A 25,083-nucleotide genomic window follows, 5' to 3' on the forward strand; every position below is an offset into this window, starting at 1 on the left:
TACTTTTTATTCTTTTTTTTAATGATCACATCCATCCAGATATTGATTTTATTTGACACATTGTTTTTTTTCTCTGTGATTTACGTTCTTTCTTTTGCTCCCAGCTCGGAGATCGGTAACCTGACACAAGCCGATGATTACTTAGAAGCTTGTCGTGTCCAACTCTACAAAGATGTGACCGGGATACTGCTGAGAAATTTGACGGAGGCCGGCAGCCTCTCGCCCCTGGAGGAGAAGAGAATGAACATGATCTTAGGTGGCCACTGGAGCGACCTTCAGAGGAGAGCGCAGGAGGAGCATCGGAGGAAGCTGGTCGCCCTGACGGCAGAATGTAATTTGGAGCGAAAGAAACAAATAGACATTCAGGACCGCAAGCAGAGGGAGGCCGCGGAAGAGACCGAGGCGTTCCTGAAGAATGCGGGGGACAAGGTTTGTTCTTATTTTAACACATCTAAAGGATATTTTTTCTTCTCTTCTTGTGAATTCTCGCAATAGTTCTTGAACTTAGTGTCATAAAAACAAAACATTGTGTGTTTTTATAGAATGGAGAATGGAAGGGCAAGTAGCGGAAAAGCAGAATTAAAAAATGTGGACACTTATCAGAGGCAATTTTTTTTTTTTGGTTGTTGCAAAATGAGTTAACTGAGTATCTGTCAGTGAGCTAGTGCTTACAGGAGAGTTTGTAATTTATCTTTTTTCTGCTTAGCTCCTCTCACCTGAGTTATAATCAGGTGTTGAGCTGATTTTATTTTTTTTGGTCATAAATCAGTTTAGTGGAGCTGTGAAGAAGGATACGAAGCTCTCATATTAAAATGGGCTCACTTAAAGTGCACCAATCACCAGGATTTTCCTATATAACCTGAAGCCAGTGCTATACTGGCGCTATCAGGCTGATTCTATACATACCTTTAGTTGTCGGCTCGGATGTTTAGGTTTTGAAAGACAAGCAAGTAAAGTTCGTAAAATGAGCAGCTTTTTGAATGACAGCAGCTGCCAATCAGCTGATAGGTGGGGGGTGTATTCATAGTGATTCCCGCCCCCCTGCCTGTCCATTCTCCCTCTGTTATTTATGCTAATTCTATTATAGGATCGTTTTACTATCTGACTAGAAGCTCCTGTGCTGATGTCATACCCATGTGACCAGGAGGGGGCAGGGCTTTAGCCAACAGAAAAATAATGTTGCTTCCTGGTATCAGCTATGTTGGCTGAGGCCCCACCCCTTCTGGTCACATGGGTATGACAGCACAGGTCCTTCTAGTCAGATAGTAAAACAATTGTATAATAGAATTAGAATAAATAACAGGGGGAGTACGGACAGGCAGGGGGTGGGAATCACTATGAATACCCCCCCCCATCTATCAGCTGATCGGCAGCTGCTGTCATTCAAAAAGCTGCTCATTTTACAAGCTTTACTTGCTTGTGTTTCAAAACCTATACATCCTAGCTGACAACTAAAGGTCTGTATAGAATCAGCCTGATAGTGCCAGTATAGCTCTGGCTTTAGGTTATATAGGAAAATTCTGGTGATTGGTGCGCTTTAAGAATTCTAAGTTAATTCATTCTACACCCATGAATACATGCATTTAAGTAAAATAAAAAAAAAGGACCTACAGTGGAACCTCGGTTAACGAGTATTTTGCTTAACGAGCAAAGCTTGCTTTAAATTTGTAACTCACTTTACGAGAAAGCTTTGCCGTACAAGCAAAATACTCACCGCACACACTTCCGGTTCCGTACTTCCACCGCGCTCTGACCCGCTATTACAGTCAGCACAAACACACACAAAAACGCACATATTATGCTCATCTTACCTTTCGTTCCATCGCTGGCCTTCTGGTTCGCCGCTACAGGATGTGTATCAGTAACCATCGCGACGAGGGAGGAACGTCCGCTGTCAGCCGCTACTCAAAGGTAGCGCGCAGGCCAATCAGAGGCAAGCGGCTCCTGCCTTTAACATCAGCGCTCTGGCAGCGAGGCTCCGGCATCGGTCACGATGGTTACCCCATACACATCCTGTACGGGCGAACTGCAAGATCCAGGAGGCCGGCGATGGAACGGACGGTAAGGCGAGCATACTGTGTGTGTGTGTTTGTGTGTTTCTGCGTGTTTGTACGTGTTTGTGCGTGTGTGGAATGGCACAACAGGGGACCAGGATGGGACATTTAACAAGTTGTAGAATGAATTGTCTGCATTGCAATGTTTTCCAATGGGAAATTTTGCTTTGCTAGACGAGTCACTTGGTTAACAAGCACAGTCCCAGAACGGATTGTTCTCATTAACCAAGGTTCTACTGTACTTGACACCCTCAGCCCCTTCACGATCTTTGGGTACGTTTTCGTCAAGGTTTATAGACAGAAATCGGGAGCGGATCCTGCTGTACACTGGGCAGATGGCAGCCATGTTTCACTGCCAGCATCTCCCTCTATCGGCAGCAATGCACACTAGCTCCGATTGCTACAGTTTAACCAATTATGGCCTACTTGCCAGGGTGCTCACACCTTCACTCTCATTGACCAATCCGCTATGTGATCATGGGGAACCGATGGGTTTTCGTGGTGGCTGTAGGGCTGCTGAAGGTCCTCATGGCGGCCATATTTCTCCTCTTCGGATTGAGCTTCATAGGAGAATGTCACTTTCTTCAGCGCTCTATTGGGAGACCCAGACGATTGGGGTATAGCTACTGCCCTCTGGAGGCCACACAAAGCACTACATTAAAAGTGCAAGGCCCCTCCCCCTCTGGCTATACCCCCCCGTGGTATCACGGGTTCTCCAGTTTTAGCTTTGTGTGCGAAGGAGGTCAGACATTCCATGCATAGCTCCACAGATTTTAGTCAGCAGTAGCTGCTGACTGTTTCGGATGGAAGAAAAGAGGACACATATAGTGTCCCCAGCATGCTCCCTTCTCACCCCTGGATGGTGTTGTAAGGTTGAGGTACCTATTGCTGGTACAGGGCTGGAGCCTGACATGCTGTTTTCCTTCCACATCCCCTTGTAGGGCTCTGTGGAAGTGGGATCCTGCCGGCCTCTCAGCTCTGATGCCGGGCTCCATCCACAGACCCATTAGAACCTGATGGAGACGGAGCAGGAGTACGATCAGGGACAGGCCCTGCATCATACAGGTACTCTGTGTCCCCGGCAGGCACAGACACACTCCGGGCTGGCTGGGTGTTGTAGTGCGCCGGGGACCGCAACGTGGAGTTGGTGTCCCTACAGATTACTGGGGGATTGTTTGTGTTTGGGAACGCAGCGCCGACCCCCTCTGGACCGGGCGGCGCTGCTGTGACTTGTGGTGCGCCGGGGATCCGCCGTCCGCGCTTTTACGGCGGCGGCGGTTATAAATTTAGTCCCCGGCTTTTTGGGCCTAGGACGCCGGCAGCTCCGTTTCGTTCCCGCCCCCACCCTGTCATTCAGGGTAGGGGAGAGACGCTGTTCGCAAGCAGCGACGAGGGCTGGAGCCTGATTTACATGCTCCAGCCCTCTCACTTGGCACAGAGGGAAGCAGGCTTCCCGCTCTTGGCCAGGAACGCCCAGGGCCCGCCCCCCTTCCTCTCTCGAGACGCCGGCAGCCATTACATGCATGCCTGGCTGGAGGAAGGACGCAAGGCTCTGGGAGACCTGGACTAGGGGCTATCTGGCGACCACACACCCGCTTTTTAAGCGGGCGGTAAGCGATTTTTCTGTGCTGGTCCCTCTAGTGCCTCACTGTGTATCAGTGTACTGGGTACAGATATATAGTTATTGTATTACTTGCACTGTGAGGTGCGCTTCTGGCTGCATATCCCAGATCGCTCTGTGGAAGCAGCAACATGTCATCCTCAAAACGCAAGGCGGCCAAGGCAAAAAGGGCTGTGTATACTGCGTGTGCTGCATGTGGGGCTAATCTACCAGCAGGCTCCGATGACCCCCATTGTGTGCAATGCTCCGACCCGGTGCTGCTTCGCCAGCCGGAGTCAGGAGAGGTAGCGACCCAGGCTGAGACGCTTGTAAGTTCTGCCCCGGTGACAGGGACAGACTTTGCAGTTTTTGCAGATAATATGTCTGTATCTATGGCAAAAATCCTTGAGACCTTGCAATCTATGCATGGGGCTCAGTCTCTGGGCACGGCGAGGCCTCTGTCCTCAGGTCCCCCTTACTTGGAATGTATCCAGCCCACAGGGGGGTCCCCGGCTTCACAGGCCGAGGATTATGACTCAGATGATGGCCCCAGCCACCCTAAGCGAGCTCGCTGGGAAAGACCCTCGACGTCTTCACACTGCTCAGGGTCTCAGCGCAATCAGTCTCCCTGTGATGTGTCTGATGAGAGTGATCAGGAATCCACTCCTGGAACCCCTCTCAACCTGGATACCCCGGATGGGGATGCCATGGTAAACGACCTTATCTCAGCCATCAATAGGCTGTTGGATATTTCTCCCCCAGCCCCTTCAGCAGAAGAGGCGGCTGCGGAGCAGGAAAAGTTTCGTTTCCTTTATCCCAAGCGTAAATTGAGTGCTTTGTTAGATCACTCTGACTTCAGAGAATCAATCCAGAAGCACGACGCTCACCCAGAAAGGCGTTTCTCTAAACGATCTAAAGATACGCGTTTCCCTTTCCCCCCTGAGGTGGTCAAGCGCTGGACACAGTGTCCAAAGGTAGACCCCCCGATTTCCAAACTTGCAGCTAGATCCATAGTTGCAGTGGAGGATGGCGCTTCACTTAAAGATGCCAATGACAGACAGATGGACCTTTGGTTAAAATCTGTCTATGAAGCTATAGGCGCGTCGTTTGCTCCGGCATTCGCAGCCGTATGGGCACTCCAGGCTATTTCAGCTGGCTTAGCAAAAGTGGATGCTATCATGCATCCAGCAGTGCCGCAAGTGGCGCACCTTACCACGCAGATGTCGGCGTTTGCGTCTTACGCTATCAATGCGGTCCTAGAATCTACCAGTCGCACCTCAATGGCGTCCGCCAATTCGGTAGTTTTGCGCAGAGCCTTGTGGTTAAAGGACTGGAAAGCAGATGCTGGTTCCAAAAAATGTTTAACCAGTTTGCCTTTGTCTAGAGATAGACTGTTTGGCGAGCCATTGCCTGATATCATTAAGCAGTCTAAGGGTAAAGACTCCTCTTTACCACAACCCAGAACATCCAAACCTCAGCAGAAAAAGTGGCAGCAGAGGTTTCAGTCCTTTCGAGGTTCGGGCAAGACACCATTTACCTCGTCCAAAGGGACTCAGAGGACGCAAAGAAACTCAGATTCGTGGCGGACTCACACACGCCCCAAGAAAGCAAATGGAGGTACCGCTTCCAAAGCGGCTACCTCATGACTTCCAGCCCCCCCCCTCCGCATCGCCGGTCGGGGGCAGGCTCTCCCGCTTTTCCGGCATTTGGATGTCACAGGTCAAAGACCGGTGGGTGACGGACATTTTGTCTCGCGGGTACAGAATCGAGTTCAATTCTCGTCCTCCAGCTCGGTTCTTCAGAACCTCCCCACATCCAGACCGAGCAGATGCTCTGCTGCAGGCGGTGGATTCCCTAAAAGCGGAAGGAGTGGTTATCCCAGTCCCTCCTCAGGAACAAGGGCAAGGGTTTTACTCCAATCTCTTTGTGGTTCCAAAAAAGGACGGCTCGTTCCGTCCTGTTCTGGACCTAAAACGGCTCAACAAACATGTGCACGCCAGGAGGTTCCGGATGGAAACCCTCCGCTCTGTCATTGCCTCAATGTCCAGAGGAGACTTCCTTGCCTCAATAGACATCAAAGATGCTTATCTCCACGTGCCAATTGCTACAGAACATCAACGTTTTCTACGTTTTGTGATAGGAGACGACCATTTTCAGTTCGTAGCTCTTCCATTTGGTCTGGCGACAGCCCCACGGGTCTTCACCAAGGTCATGGCGGCGGTGGTAGCAGTCTTGCACTCTCAGGGACACTCGGTGATCCCTTACCTAGACGACTTATTGGTCAAAGCTCCCTCTCAGGAGGCATGTCAGCACAGCCTGAATGCTACGCTGGAGACTCTACAGTCTTTCGGATGGATCATCAACTTTCCAAAGTCGATCCTATCACCGACTCAGTCACTAACGTATCTTGGCATGGAGTTTCATACTCTAGCAGCGATAGTGAAGCTTCCGCTGGACAAGCAGCGGTCACTACAGACAGGGGTGCAATCTCTTCTGCAGGGCCAGTTGCATCCCTTGCGGCGCCTCATGCATTTCCTAGGGAAGATGGTGGCAGCCATGGAAGCAGTTCCCTTTGCGCAGTTTCATCTGCGCCCACTTCAATGGGACATTCTCCGCCAATGGGACGGGAAGTCAACGTCCCTGGACAGGAAAGTCTCGCTTTCCCAGACGGCCAAGGACTCTCTACAATGGTGGCTCCTTCCCACCTCATTATCTCAGGGAAGATCCTTCCTGCCCCCATCCTGGGCAGTAGTTACGACAGATGCGAGTCTGTCGGGGTGGGGAGCAGTGTTTCTCCACCACAGGGCTCAGGGGACGTGGACTCCGCAGGAGTCCACCCTTCAGATCAATGTTCTGGAAATCAGAGCAGTGTATCTTGCCCTACTGGCCTTCCAGCAGTGGCTGGAAGGAAAGCAGATCCGAATCCAATCGGACAACTCCACAGCGGTGGCATACATCAACCACCAAGGAGGGACGCGCAGTCGGCAAGCCTTCCAAGAAGTCCGGCGCATTCTAATGTGGGTGGAGGACAGAGCATCCACCATATCCGCGGTTCACATCCCAGGCGTAGAAAACTGGGAAGCAGACTTCCTCAGTCGCCAGGGCATGGACGCAGGGGAATGGTCCCTTCACCCGGACGTGTTTCAGGAAATCTGTCGCCGCTGGGGAGTGCCGGACGTCGACCTAATGGCATCCCGGCACAACAACAAGGTCCCGGCATTCATGGCGAGGTCGCGCGATCAAAGAGCTCTGGCGGCAGACGCCTTGGTTCAAGATTGGTCGCAGTTTCAGCTCCCTTACGTGTTTCCGCCTCTGGCGCTCTTGCCCAGAGTGCTACGCAAGATCAGATCCGAGTGCAGCCGCATCATACTCGTCGCTCCAAACTGGCCGAGGAGGTCGTGGTATCCGGATCTGTGGCATCTCACGATCGGTCGACCGTGGTCACTGCCAGACCGACCAGACTTACTGTCCCAAGGGCCGTTTTTCCATCAGAATTCTGCGGCCCTGAACCTGACTGTGTGGCCATTGAGTCCTGGATCCTAGCATCTGCAGGATTATCTCAAGGAGTGATTGCCACAATGAGACAAGCTAGAAAGTCGAATTCTGCTAAGATCTACCACAGAACGTGGAAGATTTTCTTATCCTGGTGCTCGGCCCAGGGAGTGTCTCCCTGGCCATTTGCATTACCCAAGTTTCTTTCTTTCCTGCAATCGGGGTTAGAAAAGGGCTTGTCGCTCAGCTCCCTTAAAGGGCAAGTTTCGGCACTATCCGTGTTTTTTCAGAAGCGTCTAGCACGTCTTCCTAAGGTGCGCACGTTCCTGCAGGGGGTCTGTCATATTGTGCCCCCGTACAAGCGACCGTTAGATCCATGGGATCTGAACAGGGTACTAGTTGCTCTCCAGAAGCCGCCCTTCGAGCCTCTGAAGGAAGTTTCCTTTTCTCGGCTGTCGCAGAAAGTGGCGTTTCTTGTTGCCATCACATCGCTTCGGCGAGTGTCTGAGCTGGCAGCTCTGTCATCCAAGGCTCCCTTCCTGGTGTTCCACCAGGACAAGGTTGTGCTGCGCCCCATTCCGGAGTTTCTTCCTAAGGTCGTATCCTCTTTTCATCTTAATCAGGATATTTCCTTGCCTTCTTTTTGCCCTCATCCGGTTCACCGGTATGAAAAGGACTTACGTTTGCTAGATCTGGTGAGAGCACTCAGAATCTACATTTCCCGCACGGCGCCCATACGCCGTTCCGATGCACTTTTTGTCCTTGTCGCTGGTCCGCGCAAGGGGTTGCAGGCTTCTAAAGCCACCCTGGCTCGATGGATCAAAGAACCAATTCTTGAAGCCTACCGTTCTGCGGGGCTTCCGGTTCCTTCAGGGCTAAAAGCCCACTCAACCAGAGCCGTGGGTGCGTCCTGGGCATTACGTCACCAGGCTTCGGCTCAACAGGTGTGCCAGGCAGCTACCTGGTCCAGTCTGCACACTTTCACCAAGCATTATCAGGTGCATACCTATGCTTCGGCGGATGCCAGCTTAGGTAGAAGAGTCCTGCAGGCGGCAGTGACACCCCCGTAGGGGAGGGCTGTTTTGCAGCTCTAACATGAGGTATTTATTTACCCACCCAGGGACAGCTTTTGGACGTCCCAATCGTCTGGGTCTCCCAATAGAGCGCTGAAGAAGAAGGGAATTTTGTTACTTACCGTAAATTCCTTTTCTTCTAGCTCTTATTGGGAGACCCAGCACCCGCCCTGTTGTCCTTCGGGATGTTTTTTTGTTGTTTGCGGGTACACATGTTGTTCATGTTGAACGGTTTTTCAGTTCTCCGATGTTATTCGGAGTTAATTTGTTTAAAACAGTTATTGGCTTCCTCCTTCTTGCTTTGGCACTAAAACTGGAGAACCCGTGATACCACGGGGGGGTATAGCCAGAGGGGGAGGGGCCTTGCACTTTTAATGTAGTGCTTTGTGTGGCCTCCAGAGGGCAGTAGCTATACCCCAATCGTCTGGGTCTCCCAATAAGAGCTAGAAGAAAAGGAATTTACGGTAAGTAACAAAATTCCCTTCTTGTCTATATACGGCAATACAGTATATAAAGTAAGCAAACAAACAATTGCACTTTCAAGGCGACTCAAATATAATCTAGAAACTAAGGAAAAATAATAAAAAAAATGCAAAAAAAGTGAAATCCCCCCCAATTCTGAGCATAATTGGTATCATCATGTTTGTAAAAGTTTGATTTATACAAATATTACATTATTTAAAACATACGTGAAATGCCAGAAAGAAAAAAGTTGAAACATAATTGCTACACTTTCCTAAAAATGCAATAAAAAGGTAATTTTTTTTACCCAAAATGGTAACAATATAAACTAAAACTCAGTAGGGTACAAAAAAAATAAATTCTCACCCGGATCCATGGACAGAAAACTAAAGTTGAAGGGAATCTGTCAGCAGGTTTTTGCTGCCTCATCTGAGAGCAGCATGATGTAGGCAAAGAGACCCTGATTCCAGTGATGTATCACTTAGATTACTAGGTGCAGCTGTTCTGACAGTCAGAGTGTTTAGATTTAGTGATGTAGCAGAGTCCAGAGAGCTGCCCCCGCCCACACCAGGCTCCCTATAGAGCTTGTATATAGACAGTGAGGTGTCGATCAGAGGAAGGGGCGTGTTGGAGTGCCCTGCACAGGAGTTTCTAGTCCTGTAATGATAAGGGTCCTGATGCTTAAACAAACATAGCAAATAAACAAAAGATCAAACTATGACAAAACAGGCATGCCTGAAGTTTCTGTGTTAACCCTTGCATCATGCTTGCTTCAGCTTACATAGCAAAAACCTGATGACAGAGTCCCTTTACCGGTTATTTGACACTAAGAGTTTTTGTTTTGTTTTTTTTTTTAGTTCAGAATTTTTTTAAGCACTAAAATGTTAATAAAAAAGAAAACCCTGTACAAATTTGCCATATTCTATCTGACCTGGAGAGTCATGGTTGTCAGGTCATTTGTGCACCTCAATAAACATCGCAAAAAAGTCCAATTCTGTATTCTTTACAAGAGCCGAGGGCAGACTCCTTATGTCATAAAGATTGGAAATTTGAAATAAGACATGCTGGAGACTTATCTCCCCCGACATCATCTGTCAGGGAAGAGTCGGGAGGCCCCCATAGAAAATAGGTCTCATTCAGACATCAGTGACGTTCCCATACGAGAGAATTGGTCCCAGCTTCATCAGTGTGTTTTCTTCAGAGTTTGGTCTATGTCAGCTTTTACGAACCGAGTTTGTTCCAAGTTTTATCAATTTTTCTTGGATTGACTACTATAATCACTAGAGAACAACACGAATAGCACTCATGCGCCCCAATAATGAACGTTTGAAGAAGTGTGTCACGTGTGTCATGGGTGACAGACAGTCCTGAGGTGTCTGGCAATAGAAGGTCACAGCGTTTGGGTGTGCAAAATTCTCCCTGACTTTATATTATTCCTGCTGTCAGTAATCAGTGTACTAGATATCTCCTCTGCTGGGTTTTCATCTTTCTTCGGTGCTCCATTGGGAGACCCAGACGATTGGGTGTATAGCTACTGCCTCCGGAGGCCACACAAAGTATTACACTAAAAAGTGTAAGGCCCCTCCCCTTCTGCATATACACCCCCCGTGGGATCACGGGCTGCTTCAGTTTTATGCTTTGTGCGAAGGAGGTCAGACATCCACGCATAGCTCCACTGTTTTTAGTCAGCAGCAGCTGCTGACTATGTCGGATGGAAGAAAAGAGGGCCCATACTAGGGCCCCCAGCATGCTCCCTTCTCACCCCACTTTTGTCGGCGGTGTTTGTTAAGGTTGAGGTACCCATTGCGGGTACGGAGGCTGGAGCCCACATGCTGTTTTCCTTCCCCATCCCCCCTCGGGGCTCTGGGTGAAGTGGGATCTTACCGGTCTCCAGGCACTGAGACCGAGCTCCATCCACAGACCCGGAGAACCTGCTGGATATGGAGCTGGGTATCGTCAGGGAAGGGCCCTGCTACATTAAGGTACTCTGTGTCCCCGTACACATCGCGCACACACACACCAGCATTGCTGGGAGTGCTAGTGCGCCGGGGACAACAGCGCGGAGCGCTTGTGCTATTATTCACTGCAGCTTAGCTGAGTGAATTTATGTGTTAGAAACTGCCGCGCCGGCCGCTGTGGGGTGTTTTACACTGTGGCGCGGCTGGGACTTGTGGTGCGCCGGGGACTTCCGCGCTGGCCGTGCACATAGGACGGCCGCGCTTATTACTCGAGTCCCTGGCTTTGCGGCCTAGTTTTCGCTTCGTTCCCGCCCCCAGCCCTGCCAGTCAGGGGAGGGGCGGGACGCTGTACAGAAAGTCAGCGCCGAGAGCTGGAGTCTGCTTTGCATTCTCCAGCCCCCTTCACTGGACACAGTGGGACGCCAGTTTCCCGCTCTTGTCTGGGGCACGCCCACGGCCCGCCCCTCTTCACAAGACGCCGGCAGCCATTCCTGCACGCCGTCTGGGCTGGAGAAGGGAGACAAGCTCTGGGCAACCAGTCACAGGATTCGAGCGACCACACACCCGCCTTTGTGCGGGCGGTAAGCAGCACCTGAAGTGCTGACCCCACTAATGCCATTTGTACTTTATGCCTAGATGGCTAGACTACAGCAGCAAAAAGCAAGGGTGCTAAGGCACAGGCTTTCTAGGCTGCTTGTATTGCATGTGCTGAAGTGTTCATTTGTACTTTATGCTGGTATGCTATACACTGCACTGTACGGTCGCTATTCTTGGCTATATACTCCTAGATGGCTGGACAACAGCAGCAAAAAAGCAAGGGTGCTAAGGCACAGGCTTTCTATGCTGCTTGTACTGCATGTGCTGAAGTGTTCATTTGTACTTTCTGCTTGTATGCTATACATTGCACTATACGGTCGCTATTCTTGGCTAATGCTTCTAGATGGCTAGACAACAGCAGCAAAAAAGAAAGGGTGCCAAGGCACAGGCTTTCTATGCTGCTTGTACTGCATGTGATACTGTCCACACGGCAGGTTCCACTGTCCCCATTGTGTGCAATGCTCCCCTGTAGCACTTGGTCAGCCGGGGTCTCTGCTAGAGGTGGCCAAAGGAACCACCTGTGAACCCTGTCCAGGGACAGGGACGGAGTGGCAGTTTCGGTTGATAAATTGTCTGTGACTGTGACTAACATCTTAGAGACTTTGCAGTCCAGACGGACCATGGGCAATGTTGATACAATGCTCCCTGGCCGCCCTCATTTGGAACAAATCAGTGCTCCGGGGGGGGTCCCATGCATCCCAGGGCGCAGGCTCTGACACGGACGACAGTCCCAGACAGTCTAAGCGAGCTCGCTGGGAGCGGCACTCGGCTTCATCACTGGTTAGGGTCCCAGCAGGACTCTCTGTATGTTGAGGCAGACGTAGCTGATCAGGACTCTGATCCTGAGACCGCTCTCAATCCGGATACTCCGGATGGTGACGCCATAGTGAATGATCTCCTAGCGTCCATCAAGGGAATGTTGGATATTTCTCCCTCAGCTCCTCCGGTGGAGGAGTCAGCTTCACAGCAGGAGAAATCCCTTTTCAGTATCTCAAGCGTATTTTGAGTACTTTTCTGGCCACTCTGACTTCAGAGAAGCAATCCGGAAACACCACACTTATCCAGATAAGCGTTCTCCAATCGTATTAAGGATACACGTTATCCTTTTTTCTCCCTGACGTGGTCAACCGCTGGACACAGTGTCCAACGGTGGATCCCCCAATCTCCAGGCTTGCGGCTAGATCCATAGTTGCAGTGGAAGACGAGACTTCACTTAAAGATGCCATGGACAGACAGATGGTCCTCTGGTTGAACTCTGTCTATGAAGCTATCGGCGTGTCGGTTGCTCCGGCATTCGCAGCCGTATGGGCATTCCAAGCTATTTCAGCTGGTCTTGCGCACGTGGACACTGTCACATGTACATCTGTGCCGCAGATGGCGTCCTTAACCTCGCAATGTCTGCATTGCGACTTACGCTATTAATGCTGTCCTGCACTACGAGCCGTACGTCAGTGGCGTCCGCCGACTCCGTGGTTTTACGCTGAGCCTTGTGGTTGAGGGAATGGAAAGCAGATTCTGCTTCCAAAAAAGTGCTTAACCAGTTTGCCATTATCTGGTGACAGACTGTTTGGTGAGCGATTGGATGAAATCATTAAACAGTCCAAGGGTAATGACTCTTCCTTACACCAGCCCAGATCAAACAACACAACAGAGGAAGGGACAGTCGAGGTTTCGGTCCTTCCCAGGCTCGGGCAGGTCCCAATTGTCCTCGTCCAAAAGGACTCAAAAGGCTCAGAGAGGCGCAGATTCCTGACAGGCTCAATCACGCCCAAGGAAGGCAGCCGGAGGAACCGCTACCAAGGCGGTTTCCTCATGACGTTCAGCCCTCTCTCTCCGCATCCGCGGTCGGTGGCAGACTCTCCCGCTTTGGCGACATTTAGCTGCCACAGGTCAAAGACCGGTGTGAGGTAAATCCGGAGATATGACGATAAATCATGATATTCAAGTTATGTCAGGAAGCCCTCTCCTGGTGTCACCCCCCCTTTCCTTCACACAACTTGTTTAGCAACCCATCCCATGGCCATCTCCTGTGATATGGAAATTAGGTGATGTGGGAACAAAGGACACAGGATGACTCCCTGCCGTCACCCTGTAACAAGAGTTGTATCTCATTATAAGGCTCTGGAACTAGCCAGACAGAACGACTCCAGTAAAAAATGGTTCATATCTCGCAAGCCATATTTCCGATAAATACGGCAACCATAAAAATGGTGTTTTCGCATGCGGACGATGCTGGCACACCTTTTTTATGGGAGCGGGAGCTTGGGAAATACCCCAGGCGTGATATCAGCCAATGGGGAACTAGTAGACAAGTCATGAAACCTCTCATTCTGTAGCTAAATTCATAACTGTCACAATGAGAGCATTGGCGTCCGCCTACGACGCTCCCAGGCAAAGTTATGGCCCATATTCCATGTTGGGATATTGTCCATAACTCAAGCCAGGGGTGGAGCAGTGCTCCCTCTGAGGTCACGAAGGTAGGAGGGGACCTGGATTTGCCCAGGTTGATAACCCTACTTCGGCCATTTTCCAGTGTTCTTTCGCTGGGGGTCACGTGCAGGAAACATCTGTGGGAGTTCCTAGAAACCTGGTCTACAGCGCCCCCCTGTGGCCAGACGCACAAGGTAACTGATTGAATTGCATACCTGTTTGTAAACCATGCTTTATCTGTAACTGTACTCTGACATATGTATATTCTGTAGATTCCCTATTGTATATATTGTAGTTTCTAGTGTGCTTTAGGCTGATTAAATTATATAATTAATCTTGGGCTGTTCTGTTATCTCGATCTTGAATCCCCCGTCTGTGTGTTCGGCTAATAGTTACCGTGAAGCGGTTGGTGGCAGCGAGTTGTGCCAAGGATTATTGTGGGGAGGCCAGTGAGATTCGGGGAGGTTTTATATATTCCGCCCGCGGAGGTCGGGGGAATATATACCCTACTCTCACCGGGGACCCTTCAATAATCGGCATAAGTAGTATAGCGGCCTCCTTGCTTATTGTCGGGCAATTCCATAATTGGCCTGACTATAAGAGGGGCGCTAGAGAGCGCGTCACGTGCTCTGTCTGTCGGTCGGGAGGTATAAAGGAGGGGTGACCCCCACTTGTTACCCCCCGATTGTGACGTACTGGTAGCCAGCGCGGGGGATTTCTGAGTGACCCCCCCGGTGGTTTGTGACATATTGGTGGCATAGCGGTGGGATCGAGATAATAGTGTGTGTGAGTGTGAGACCCATACTCCCAGACACTAAAGACTGCCTGCAGCAGCTGTGGCTGCTGGGGTCTTCAGACCAGCTCAACACTAGAGTGTCAGAGTGCAGATACTGTAAGGTGTGTGGAGGCATCAGGTGTCAGTTCTGTGTCAGTGACCAAAAGTCTGCAAGAATGGCTGATGGCACCAGGAGCAGAGCTATGCAACTGGCCAATGCTAAAGCAGGAGCCGAAGAGAGGGAGGACGGTGCTGTGGACAGTAATGAGGAGGTTGCCCACGAGTCCTCCAGGAGCTCGACGCCAGAGAACCGCTCTGCAGAGGACATTGCACAACCTGGCACTGCTGGACAAGATGAGGAGCAGCTCACCCAAGGGTCCTCAACGAGCCAGATGCCAGCCCTCCGCTCTGCAATGGACAGTGAAGCACCAGGCTCCGCAGCGGGCCGCAGATCACCACGTGCCATCCCACCGAGCCTGGGAGGCTCGGATAGCCTTCTTCAAATGGCTATGGCCCTTCTCCAGGCTGGAGACCAGAAGGGCTACAAGGAACTCCTGGCAGAGCGCAGGGCAGAGCGGCAGGCAGCGCGTGATGCTGAGGCTGCGGAGCGGCAAGCAGCGCGTGAAGAGCGCCAGGCAGAGCGTGAGGCTGCGGAGCGACAGGCAGACCGTGACTACCAGCTGCATCTAGCCAAGCTCCAGCCCTCATCAGCCACACGTGACCTTCAAGACACCAAACTTCCAAAGGTCCGTGTTGAGGACTTCCCAGTGCTGGAGAAGGATGGAGACTTGGACTCTTTCTTGACTGCTTTTGAACGGACTTGCTTGCAGCACCATCTGGACAAGGACCAGTGGGCCAAATACCTGACCCCCCGTTTAAGGGGTAAGGCCCTGGAAATCCTTGGGGACTTGCCTGCTGAGGCAGATCAGGGCTACGACACCATCAAGCGGGCCCTGATCCAACAGTACAACCTCACTCCGGAGTCCTACCGCAAGAAGTTCCGGACCCTGCAGAAGGGACCAAAGGACTCCTGGGCTGACCACCGGCGGGCACTTGCCCGAGCTGCCGACCACTGGACCCAAGGCCTGCAGCTTTCCACCGGACCAGAGATCCTGGACTTGGTCATCACGGAGCAACTCTTGTGGAACTGCCCTGAGGATCTCCGCCAGTTCATCCGAGACCAGAAGCCAAAGGGGTCCACGGCTACAGCTGCCCTGGCCGATGACTACACCAACAATCGGGCTCCTGAAGCCAGGAGAGCAGCCACCAGCAGCACCTGGAGAGGGGGTAAGATGAACTCTGCGACTGCCCCACCTGCCCCTAGACTGCAGGGGGTGTCCCCCTCAACTCCCCTCTCCAGGCCCGTGGCAGAACCAAGACGGTGCCACCAGTGCAACCTACCTGGACACTTCAAGGCCATGTGCCCTCAGCGTCCCAAGGCCCCGGCTCCGTCCCCGTCCCAAGGGCCGCCCAAGGTGTATTGTGTGGGTGGGGGTGGTGGTAGGTCCCTGGACAGCTTCCAACCTGTCACCGTCGGCCGGTCTGTGACCATGGGACTGCGAGACAGCGCCTCGGAGGTGACTCTGGTGCGGCCTGAGATGGTGTCCCCCCAAGACTTGATCCCTGGAAAAACCCTCGCTGTCTCCGGAATTGGAGGCACTGACCCGGCGCTGCCTGTTGCTGACATTTATGTGGACTGGGGCGCAGGGCGAGGGGTGAGGGAGGTGGGGGTAACTGATTGGATCCCCGCAAACGTGCTACTTGGGACAGATTTGGGGCAGATAACCTCCCAGTTTGGGCCCCCCCCAAGGGCTGAACCTTCAGCCAGTACTGACATGCCTCCGGACAATGTTAATGTGTTATCTATGAATGATGTAAGGGAGGAGGGAGTGAACTCTGATATTTCTGCTTGCATAGACACCATAGACACACACACAGCTGCAGCTGTGACAGGGGAGGGGGTCAGAGAAAGGTGTGACAATGCCTCTACAAGTAATCAGCCTGTGAGCTGGGATCTGTTGCCCTCTGCAGGGATAAGCAGAGAGCAGGGTGCTGCAGGGGGAGGACCAGTGTGTGGGGTGGGGGCTACCACAACAAATGTGGGGTCCCCAGAGATTTCACAGCGGGGTTCTGTTGCTGCAGGAGGGGAACAGGCAGGTGAGATTGGGGCCGGTCCAGGAGCGGAAGTGCTCCCAGGTAAGATCTCGGTGCATGGTTCCCCCACAACCGGGGTGTCAGGAAGCCAGGTAGGTCTGCCTGAACCGGCGACTTGGTCAGGAACGGAGGAGGAGCAGGCACGACCCACGGTCGCAGCGGCTGTGGCCGCTGTCACCCGCAGTGGGAGTGCTGGAAGCCAAGGGGCCTCCCGGAGGTCCGATAGCTCTTCCCCTTCTGACCAAGTGGCAGCCGAGTCAGGTGGAGGCCAGGACACAGGTCCCGGGGTACTGACTGAAGATGTGACAGTCTCGTCGATTCTGGCCACATCTAGTCAGGGGTTTCAGGCAGCGTTAGAGGCTGACGACAGCCTGAAAGCTCTTAAGGAGCAGGCGGCACAGCCTCCCTCGGACTCGGACCCGGAGCGAGTGGTCTGGGACCAAGGACGGCTGTACCGGGCCACGGTCCAGCAGGGTTCACCGGAGGCGTGGCCCAGGGACCGACAGTTAGTGGTACCCTATCCGTTCCGGACGGAGTTGTTGCGGATCGCACATGAGATTCCGATGGCCGGACACCTAGGGATCGCTAAGACCAAGGCCAGGTTAAACCAGCATTTCTACTGGCCAAAAATGGGGGCCGATGTGGCTGCCTACTGCCGTTCGTGTGAAACCTGTCAGAGAGTGGGGAAGGCGGGGCCACACCCCAAAGCCCCACTGGTATCTCTGCCAATCATCGATGAGCCTTTCAGGAGGGTGGCTGTGGATCTGGTCGGCCCGCTGGCCATCCCCAGCAGCTCCGGGAAACGCTTCATACTGACGGTAGTGGACTATGCCACCCGGTACCCAGAAGCAGTGGCCTTGTCGTCCATTCGGGCTGACAAGGTGGCCACCGCATTGCTGGAGATTTTCTCCCGAGTGGGTTTTCCCCAGGAAATGCTCACTGACCGGGGGACCCAATTCATGTCCCAGCTGATGGAGGCCCTCTGTAAGCAAGTCCAGGTGCGACATCTGGTGGCCAGCCCGTACCATCCACAGACTAATGGCCTGTGCGAGCGGTTTAATGGCACCTTAAAGCAGATGCTTAAGATGTTGGTCGACTCCCATGGGCGTGACTGGGAGCGGTATCTCCCACACCTGTTATTTGCTTACCGGGAGGTTCCACAGGCCTCAACAGGATTCTCACCGTTTGAGCTCCTGTACGGGCGACGTGTGCGGGGCCCCCTGGCTCTGGTGAAAGAGGCTTGGGAAGGGGATTTGGCCACCCCTGGAGTGTCGGTTATCGAGTATGTCATGCGCTTCCGGGACAAAATGCAGGCCTTGACGCAACTGGTACACGACAATATGGCTCAAGCCCAGGCCGATCAGAAGCGTTGGTACGACCAGAACGCTTGTGAGAGGACCTACCAAGTGGGTCAAAAGGTGTGGGTACTGGTCCCCGTACCACAGGACAAGCTTCAGGCAGCCTGGGAAGGCCCATACCTCGTGTACCAGCAGCTCAACCCTGTGACGTACCTGGTCACCCTGGACCCTGCCCGTGGAAGGCGGAAGCCCTTCCATGTGAACATGATGAAGGCACCTCATGAGCGGGAGGCATGTGCGCTCCCCGTGTGCAACCTGCCCGAGGAGGGAGAAGCGGAAACCCTCTTGGATATGCTAGCCCAGGTTAGGGCAGGCGGATCCATTGAGGATGTGGAGGTTGGCCACCAGCTCTTGGAGGACCAACGGTCCCAGCTGTGGGCCACCCTACACCCCTTCCGGGGGTTGTTTACCAACCAGCCCGGAAGGACTAACTTGGCTGTCCATCACGTGGACACTGGGGATCATCCCCCGATCCGGCGTTCAGCATATCGGGTCTCCCTGGAGGTGCAGCAACACATGCGCCAGGAGATTGACGAGATGCTGAAGCTGGGGGTGATCCAGGCATCCAACAGCGCTTGGGCCTCGCCTGTAGTCCTCGTCCCTAAGAAGGACCGAACCACTCGGTTCTGCGTGGACTACAGGGGGCTCAATGCTGTCACGGTCGCCGATGCGTACCCAATGCCACGCATCGATGACCTGCTCGATCAGTTGGCCGGGGCTCAGTACCTGACCATCATGGATCTGAGCCGGGGATATTGGCAGATCCCCCTGACTCGCAAGGCCAGGGAACGCTCTGCCTTTATTACCCCATTTGGACTGTACGAGTCCACGGTGATGCCATTCGGGATGAGGAATGCCCCTGCCACTTTCCAGCGGATGGTCAACACCCTGCTCAAGGGACTTGAAGGGTACGCGGCCGCGTACCTGGATGACATTGCCGTCTTCAGTCCCACCTGGGAGGACCACCTAGAGCATCTAGCACAGGTGCTCAGGCGGATCCACCGGGCAGGTTTGACCCTCAAGCCGGGAAAGTGTCACCTGGCCATGAGCGAGGTCCAGTACCTCGGTCACCGTGTAGGCGGGAGAACACTGAAGCCCGAGCCTGAGAAAGTGGAGGCCATCGCATCCTGGCCCACCCCCAGGACCAAGAAGCAGGTGATGTCCTTCTTGGGGACCGCCGGGTACTATAGGAGGTTTGTTCCACGCTATAGTAGCCTGGCAAAGCCCTTGACGGACCTCACCAAGAAGAAGCTGCCCTCTGCAGTCGATTGGACAATGGACTGCGAGACAGCCTTCCGGGCCCTAAAGGACGCCCTGTCCAGCCCGCCCGTGCTACAGGCAGCCGACTTCACGCGGCCGTTTGTAGTACAGACCGACGCCAGTGACTTCGGCCTCGGTGCGGTGCTCAGCCAGGTGGACTCTGCGAGCCAAGAGCACCCAGTCTTGTACCTGAGCAGGAAGCTGTTACCGAGGGAAGTGGCCTATTCCACAATGGAGAAGGAGTGCCTGGCCATAGTGTGGGCCCTGCAGCGTCTGCAACCCTATCTATACGGGCGCCACTTCATCGTGGAGACGGACCACAACCCCCTCAGCTGGTTGCACACCGTCTCTGGGACGAATGGGCGACTGTTGCGACGGAGCCTTGCGCTCCAGCAATACAACTTCACCATTCGCCACAAAAGGGGCCGTGACCACGGTAACGCAGACGGGCTGTCCCGACAAGGAGAGGTCGCGGACGGGCGCACGGGGGAACACCGGAGTGTGCTGCCCCCTAGCGCCCTCAAAAGGGGGGAGGTGTGAGGTAAATCCGGAGATATGACGATAAATCATGATATTCAAGTTATGTCAGGAAGCCCTCTCCTGGTGTCACCCCCCCTTTCCTTCACACAACTTGTTTAGCAACCCATCCCATGGCCATCTCCTGTGATATGGAAATTAGGTGATGTGGGAACAAAGGACACAGGATGACTCCCTGCCGTCACCCTGTAACAAGAGTTGTATCTCATTATAAGGCTCTGGAACTAGCCAGACAGAACGACTCCAGTAAAAAATGGTTCATATCTCGCAAGCCATATTTCCGATAAATACGGCAACCATAAAAATGGTGTTTTCGCATGCGGACGATGCTGGCACACCTTTTTTATGGGAGCGGGAGCTTGGGAAATACCCCAGGCGTGATATCAGCCAATGGGGAACTAGTAGACAAGTCATGAAACCTCTCATTCTGTAGCTAAATTCATAACTGTCACAATGAGAGCATTGGCGTCCGCCTACGACGCTCCCAGGCAAAGTTATGGCCCATATTCCATGTTGGGATATTGTCCATAACTCAAGCCAGGGGTGGAGCAGTGCTCCCTCTGAGGTCACGAAGGTAGGAGGGGACCTGGATTTGCCCAGGTTGATAACCCTACTTCGGCCATTTTCCAGTGTTCTTTCGCTGGGGGTCACGTGCAGGAAACATCTGTGGGAGTTCCTAGAAACCTGGTCTACAGCGCCCCCCTGTGGCCAGACGCACAAGGTAACTGATTGAATTGCATACCTGTTTGTAAACCATGCTTTATCTGTAACTGTACTCTGACATATGTATATTCTGTAGATTCCCTATTGTATATATTGTAGTTTCTAGTGTGCTTTAGGCTGATTAAATTATATAATTAATCTTGGGCTGTTCTGTTATCTCGATCTTGAATCCCACGTCTGTGTGTTCGGCTAATAGTTACCGTGAAGCGGTTGGTGGCAGCGAGTTGTGCCAAGGATTATTGTGGGGAGGCCAGTGAGATTCGGGGAGGTTTTATATATTCCGCCCGCGGAGGTCGGGGGAATATATACCCTACTCTCACCGGGGACCCTTCAATAATCGGCATAAGTAGTATAGCGGCCTCCTTGCTTATTGTCGGGCAATTCCATAATTGGCCTGACTATAAGAGGGGCGCTAGAGAGCGCGTCACGTGCTCTGTCTGTCGGTCGGGAGGTATAAAGGAGGGGTGACCCCCACTTGTTACCCCCCGATTGTGACGTACTGGTAGCCAGCGCGGGGGATTTCTGAGTGACCCCCCCGGTGGTTTGTGACACCGGTGGGTGAGAGACATTTTGTCTCACGTGTACAGGATAGAGTTCTGTTCTCGTCCTCCGACTAGATCTTCAGAACTTCCTCACCTCCCGACCGAGCCGATGCTCTTCTGCAGGCAGAAGGAGTGGTAATCCCTGTTCCTCCTCAGGAACAAGATACGGTTTTTACTCCAATCTGGTTGTGGTACCAAAAGACGACGGCTTTTTCCGTTCCGTTTTGGACCTAACCCTGCTCAACAAGCACTTGAAAACCAGGCGGTTCCGGATGAAATCCCTCCGCTCCGTCATTGCCTCAATGTCTCAAGGAGATTTCCTAGCGTCAATAGACATCAGGATGCTTATCTCCACGTGCCGATTGCTCCAGAGCACCGGTGTTGGCTACGTTTCGTTATTGAAGACGAGCATCTTCAGTTCGTAGCCCTGCCCTTCGGTCTGGCGACAGCCCCACGGCTTTTCACCAGTTCATGGCAGCAGTGGGAGTAGTCCTGCACTCTCAGGGTCACTCTGTGATCCTTTACTTGGACGATCTACTTGTCAAGGCACCCTCTCAAGAGGCATGCCAACACAGCCTGAACGTGGCGCTGGAGACTCTCCAGAGTTTCGGGTGGATCATAAACTTTTCAAAGTTAAATCTGACACCGACCCAATCGCTGACATATCTGGGCATGGAGCTTCACACTCTCTCAGCGATAGTGCAGCTCACGCTGAACATACAGCGTTCACTACAGACGGGGGTGCAGTCTCTCCTTCAAGGCCAGTCACACCCCTTAAGACGCCTCATGCAGAGGCAGTCCCTTTCGCGCAGTTTCATCTGCGTCCACTTCTATAGGACATTCTTCGCCAATGGGATGGGAAGTCGACGTCCCTAGACAGGAACGTACCCCTTTCTCAGACGGGCAAGGACTCTCTTCAGAGGAGTCCACCCTTCAGATCAATGTTCTGGAAATCGGGGCAGGGTATCTTGTCCTGCAAACCTTCCAGCAGAGGCTGGAAGGCAAACAGATCCGAATTCAGTCGGACAATTTCGCAGCGGTGGCATACATCAACCACCAAGGCGGAACACGCAGTCGGCAAGCCTCCAGGAAGTCCGGCGGATTCTGATGTGGGTGGAAGACAGAGCATACACCATATCCGCAGTTCACATCCCGGGCGTAGAAAACTGGGAAGCAGACTTCCTCAGTCGCCAGGGCATGGACGCAGGGGAATGGTCTCTGCACCCGGACGGGTTTCAAGAAATCTGTAGCCGCTGGGGGAGGCCGGACGTCGACCTACTGGCGTCTCGGCACAACAACAAGGGCCCGATTTTCATGGCGCGGTCTCACGATCAAAGAGCTCTGGCGGCAGGCGCCTTAGTTCAGGATTGGTCGCAGTTCCAGCTACCCTATGTGTTTCCCTCTCTGGCACTGTTGCCCAGAGGGCTACGCAAGATCAGCTCCGATTGCCGCCGCGCCATCCTCGTCGCCCCAGACTGGCCGAGGAGGTCGTGGTACCTGCATCTGTGGCATCTCACGGTCGGCCGACCGTGGGCACTACCAGACCGGCCAGACTTACTGTCCCAAGGGCCGTTTTTTCCATCTGAATTCTACAGCCCTGAACCTGACTGTGTGGCCATTGAGTCCTGGATCCTAGCGTCTTCAGGATTATCTCAAGACGTCATTGTCACCATGAGACGGGCTAGGAAGCCGACGTCTGCCAAGATCTACCACAAGACGTGGAAGATATTCTTATCTTAGGGCTCTGCTCAGGGAGTGTCTCCCTGGACATTTGCATTGCCTACTTTTCCTTCCTTCCTGCAATCTGGTTTGGGAAAAGGTTTGTCGCTCGGCTCCCTTAACGGACGAGTCCCAGCGCTGTCTGTATTCTTTCAGAAGCGCATAGTACGACTTCCTCAGGTACGCACGTTCCTGCAGGGGGTTTGTCACATTGTCCCTCCGTTAGACCCATGGGATCTGAACAGGGTACTAATTGCTCTCCAGGAGCCGCCCTTTGAGCCTCTGAGGGATGTTTCACTTTCTCGACTTTCACAGAAAGTGGCCTTTTTGGTAGCGGTCACGTCTCTTCAGAGAGTGTCCGAGCTAGCAGCGCGGTCATCCAAAGCTCCCTTCCTGGTGTTTCACCAAGACAAGGTAGTGCTGCGCCTGATTCCGGGGTTTCTCCCTAAGGTGGTATCCCCCTTTTCATCTCAGTCAGGATATCTCCTTACCTTCCTTTTGTCCTCATCCAGTTCATCGATATGAATTGGATTTGCATTTGTTGGATCTGATGAGAGCGCTCAGAATCTACATTTCCCGCACGGCGCCCCTGCGCCGCTCGGATGCACTCTTTGTACTTGTCGCTGGTCAGCGCAAAGGGTCGCAGGCTTCCAAATCCACCCTGGCTCGATGGATCAAGGAACCAATTCTTGAAGCCTACCGTTTTGCTGGGCTTCCGGTTCCATCAGGGCTGAAGGCCCATTCTACCAGAGCCGTGGGTGCGTCCTGGACATTATGGCACCAGGCTACGGCTCAGCAGGTGTGCCAGGCAGCTACCTGGTCGAGTCTGCACACCTTCACCAAGCGTTATCAGGTGCATGCCTACGCTTAGGCGGATGCCAGCCTAAGTAGAAGAGTCCTGCAGGCGGCGGTTGCCTCCATGTAGGGAAGGGCTGTTTTTACAGTCCAAACTTGAGGTATTAATTTACCCACCCAGGGACTGCTTTTGGACGTCCCAATCGTCTGGGTCTCCCAATGGAGCGCCGAAGAAGAAGGGAATTTTGTTACTTACCGTAAATTCCTTTTCTTCTAGCTCCAATTGGGAGACCCAGCACCCGCCCCTGTTCCTTCGGGATTTTTGGTTGTTCGGGTACACATGTTGTTCATGATTGAATGGTTTCAGTTCTCCGATGTTCCTTCGGATTGAATTGTTTAACCAATTATTGGCTTTCCTCCTTCTTGCTTTTGCATTAAAACTGAAGCAGCCCGTGATCCCACGGGGGGTGTATATGCAGAAGGGGAGGGGCCTTACACTTTTTAGTGTAATACTTTGTGTGGCCTCCGGAGGCAGTAGCTATACACCCAATCGTCTGGGTCTCCCAATTGGAGCTAGAAGAAAAGGAATTTACGGTAAGTAACAAAATTCCCTTCTTTTCGCTTTAGGACCTAATGGAGCTCCTTTTCTCTTCAACTGCTAATCATCTGTATTTTGTCTTGGGTTTAAATTTACTCTCATTTTCCCTGGACTTGTGCTGGTGATATTCAGTTCCTTCACATGCTTTGGATGCAAGCAGGCGGCTTGCACTCATCTGTAGGATTGTTGCTGTTCTTTGCTGAACTTCTTTCTGAGGCATCGGGACATAATTTGTTCATGCTTTTCCCCATGTGTATACTTCCTGTGTCTTCTTTAGTGTTGCGTTGGGTTGATGAAGAGCTCATCCCACCCATTACCTATCTAGGGTTATCCTAGGGTCAGGTGTCCGGCTCTGTGAATAGGTGTGAAACCTATCTGGGGTGGTGAGGGACCCCAGGGGCTAGCGATAGGTTTGATCAGGGGTCGTCATCTCCCCCTTTGCTAGAAGTAGGGTTTCCCTTTTGCCGTTCGCTTGGTACTCCCTTGTGCCCAGTGTGACAATAAGCCCTTAGATTGTCGGCTGAGCCTGCTGATATCGACAGGTTCGTCCGATATTAGTCTAATGTGTATATGCAACAATATGTGTATAATGTTATATGCAACAATATAAAGAGCGACCACCGAATCTCAGCTTATATTGCTCAATAAATAACCTTAAGGGGGCTTTACACGCTACAATATCGTTAATGTTTTATCGTCGGGGTCACGTTGTTAGTGACGCACATCCGGCGTCATTAACGATATTGCAGCGTGTGACACTTACCAGCGACCTTAAGCAACCTCAAAAATGGTGAAAATCATTCACCATGGAGAGGTCGTTCCAAAACCAAAAATCGGTAACGGTTGATTATCGATGTTGTTCGTCGCTCCTGCGGCAGCACACATCACTGTGTGTGACACCGCAGGAGCGAGGAACGTCTCCTTACCTGCCGCCGGCCACAATACGGAAGGAAGGA

At 52.5% G+C, this 25,083-nt stretch overlaps 1 protein-coding gene across 1 annotated transcript in view; it reads left to right on the top strand.

The window, feature by feature from the left end:
• Positions 1 to 25,083, top strand: part of EVC2 (EvC ciliary complex subunit 2) — a 223,451-nt gene that overhangs the window by 69,343 nt on the left and 129,025 nt on the right. Inside the window, exon 10 of the mRNA XM_075346882.1 lies at positions 105 to 429. Coding sequence (XP_075202997.1) covers positions 105 to 429 — 325 coding nt within the window. The remainder of the gene's footprint in view (positions 1 to 104; positions 430 to 25,083) is intronic.

This window comes from Anomaloglossus baeobatrachus, chromosome 1 (assembly GCF_048569485.1).
Source record: "Anomaloglossus baeobatrachus isolate aAnoBae1 chromosome 1, aAnoBae1.hap1, whole genome shotgun sequence".
Taxonomy (NCBI): Eukaryota; Metazoa; Chordata; class Amphibia; order Anura; family Aromobatidae; genus Anomaloglossus; species Anomaloglossus baeobatrachus.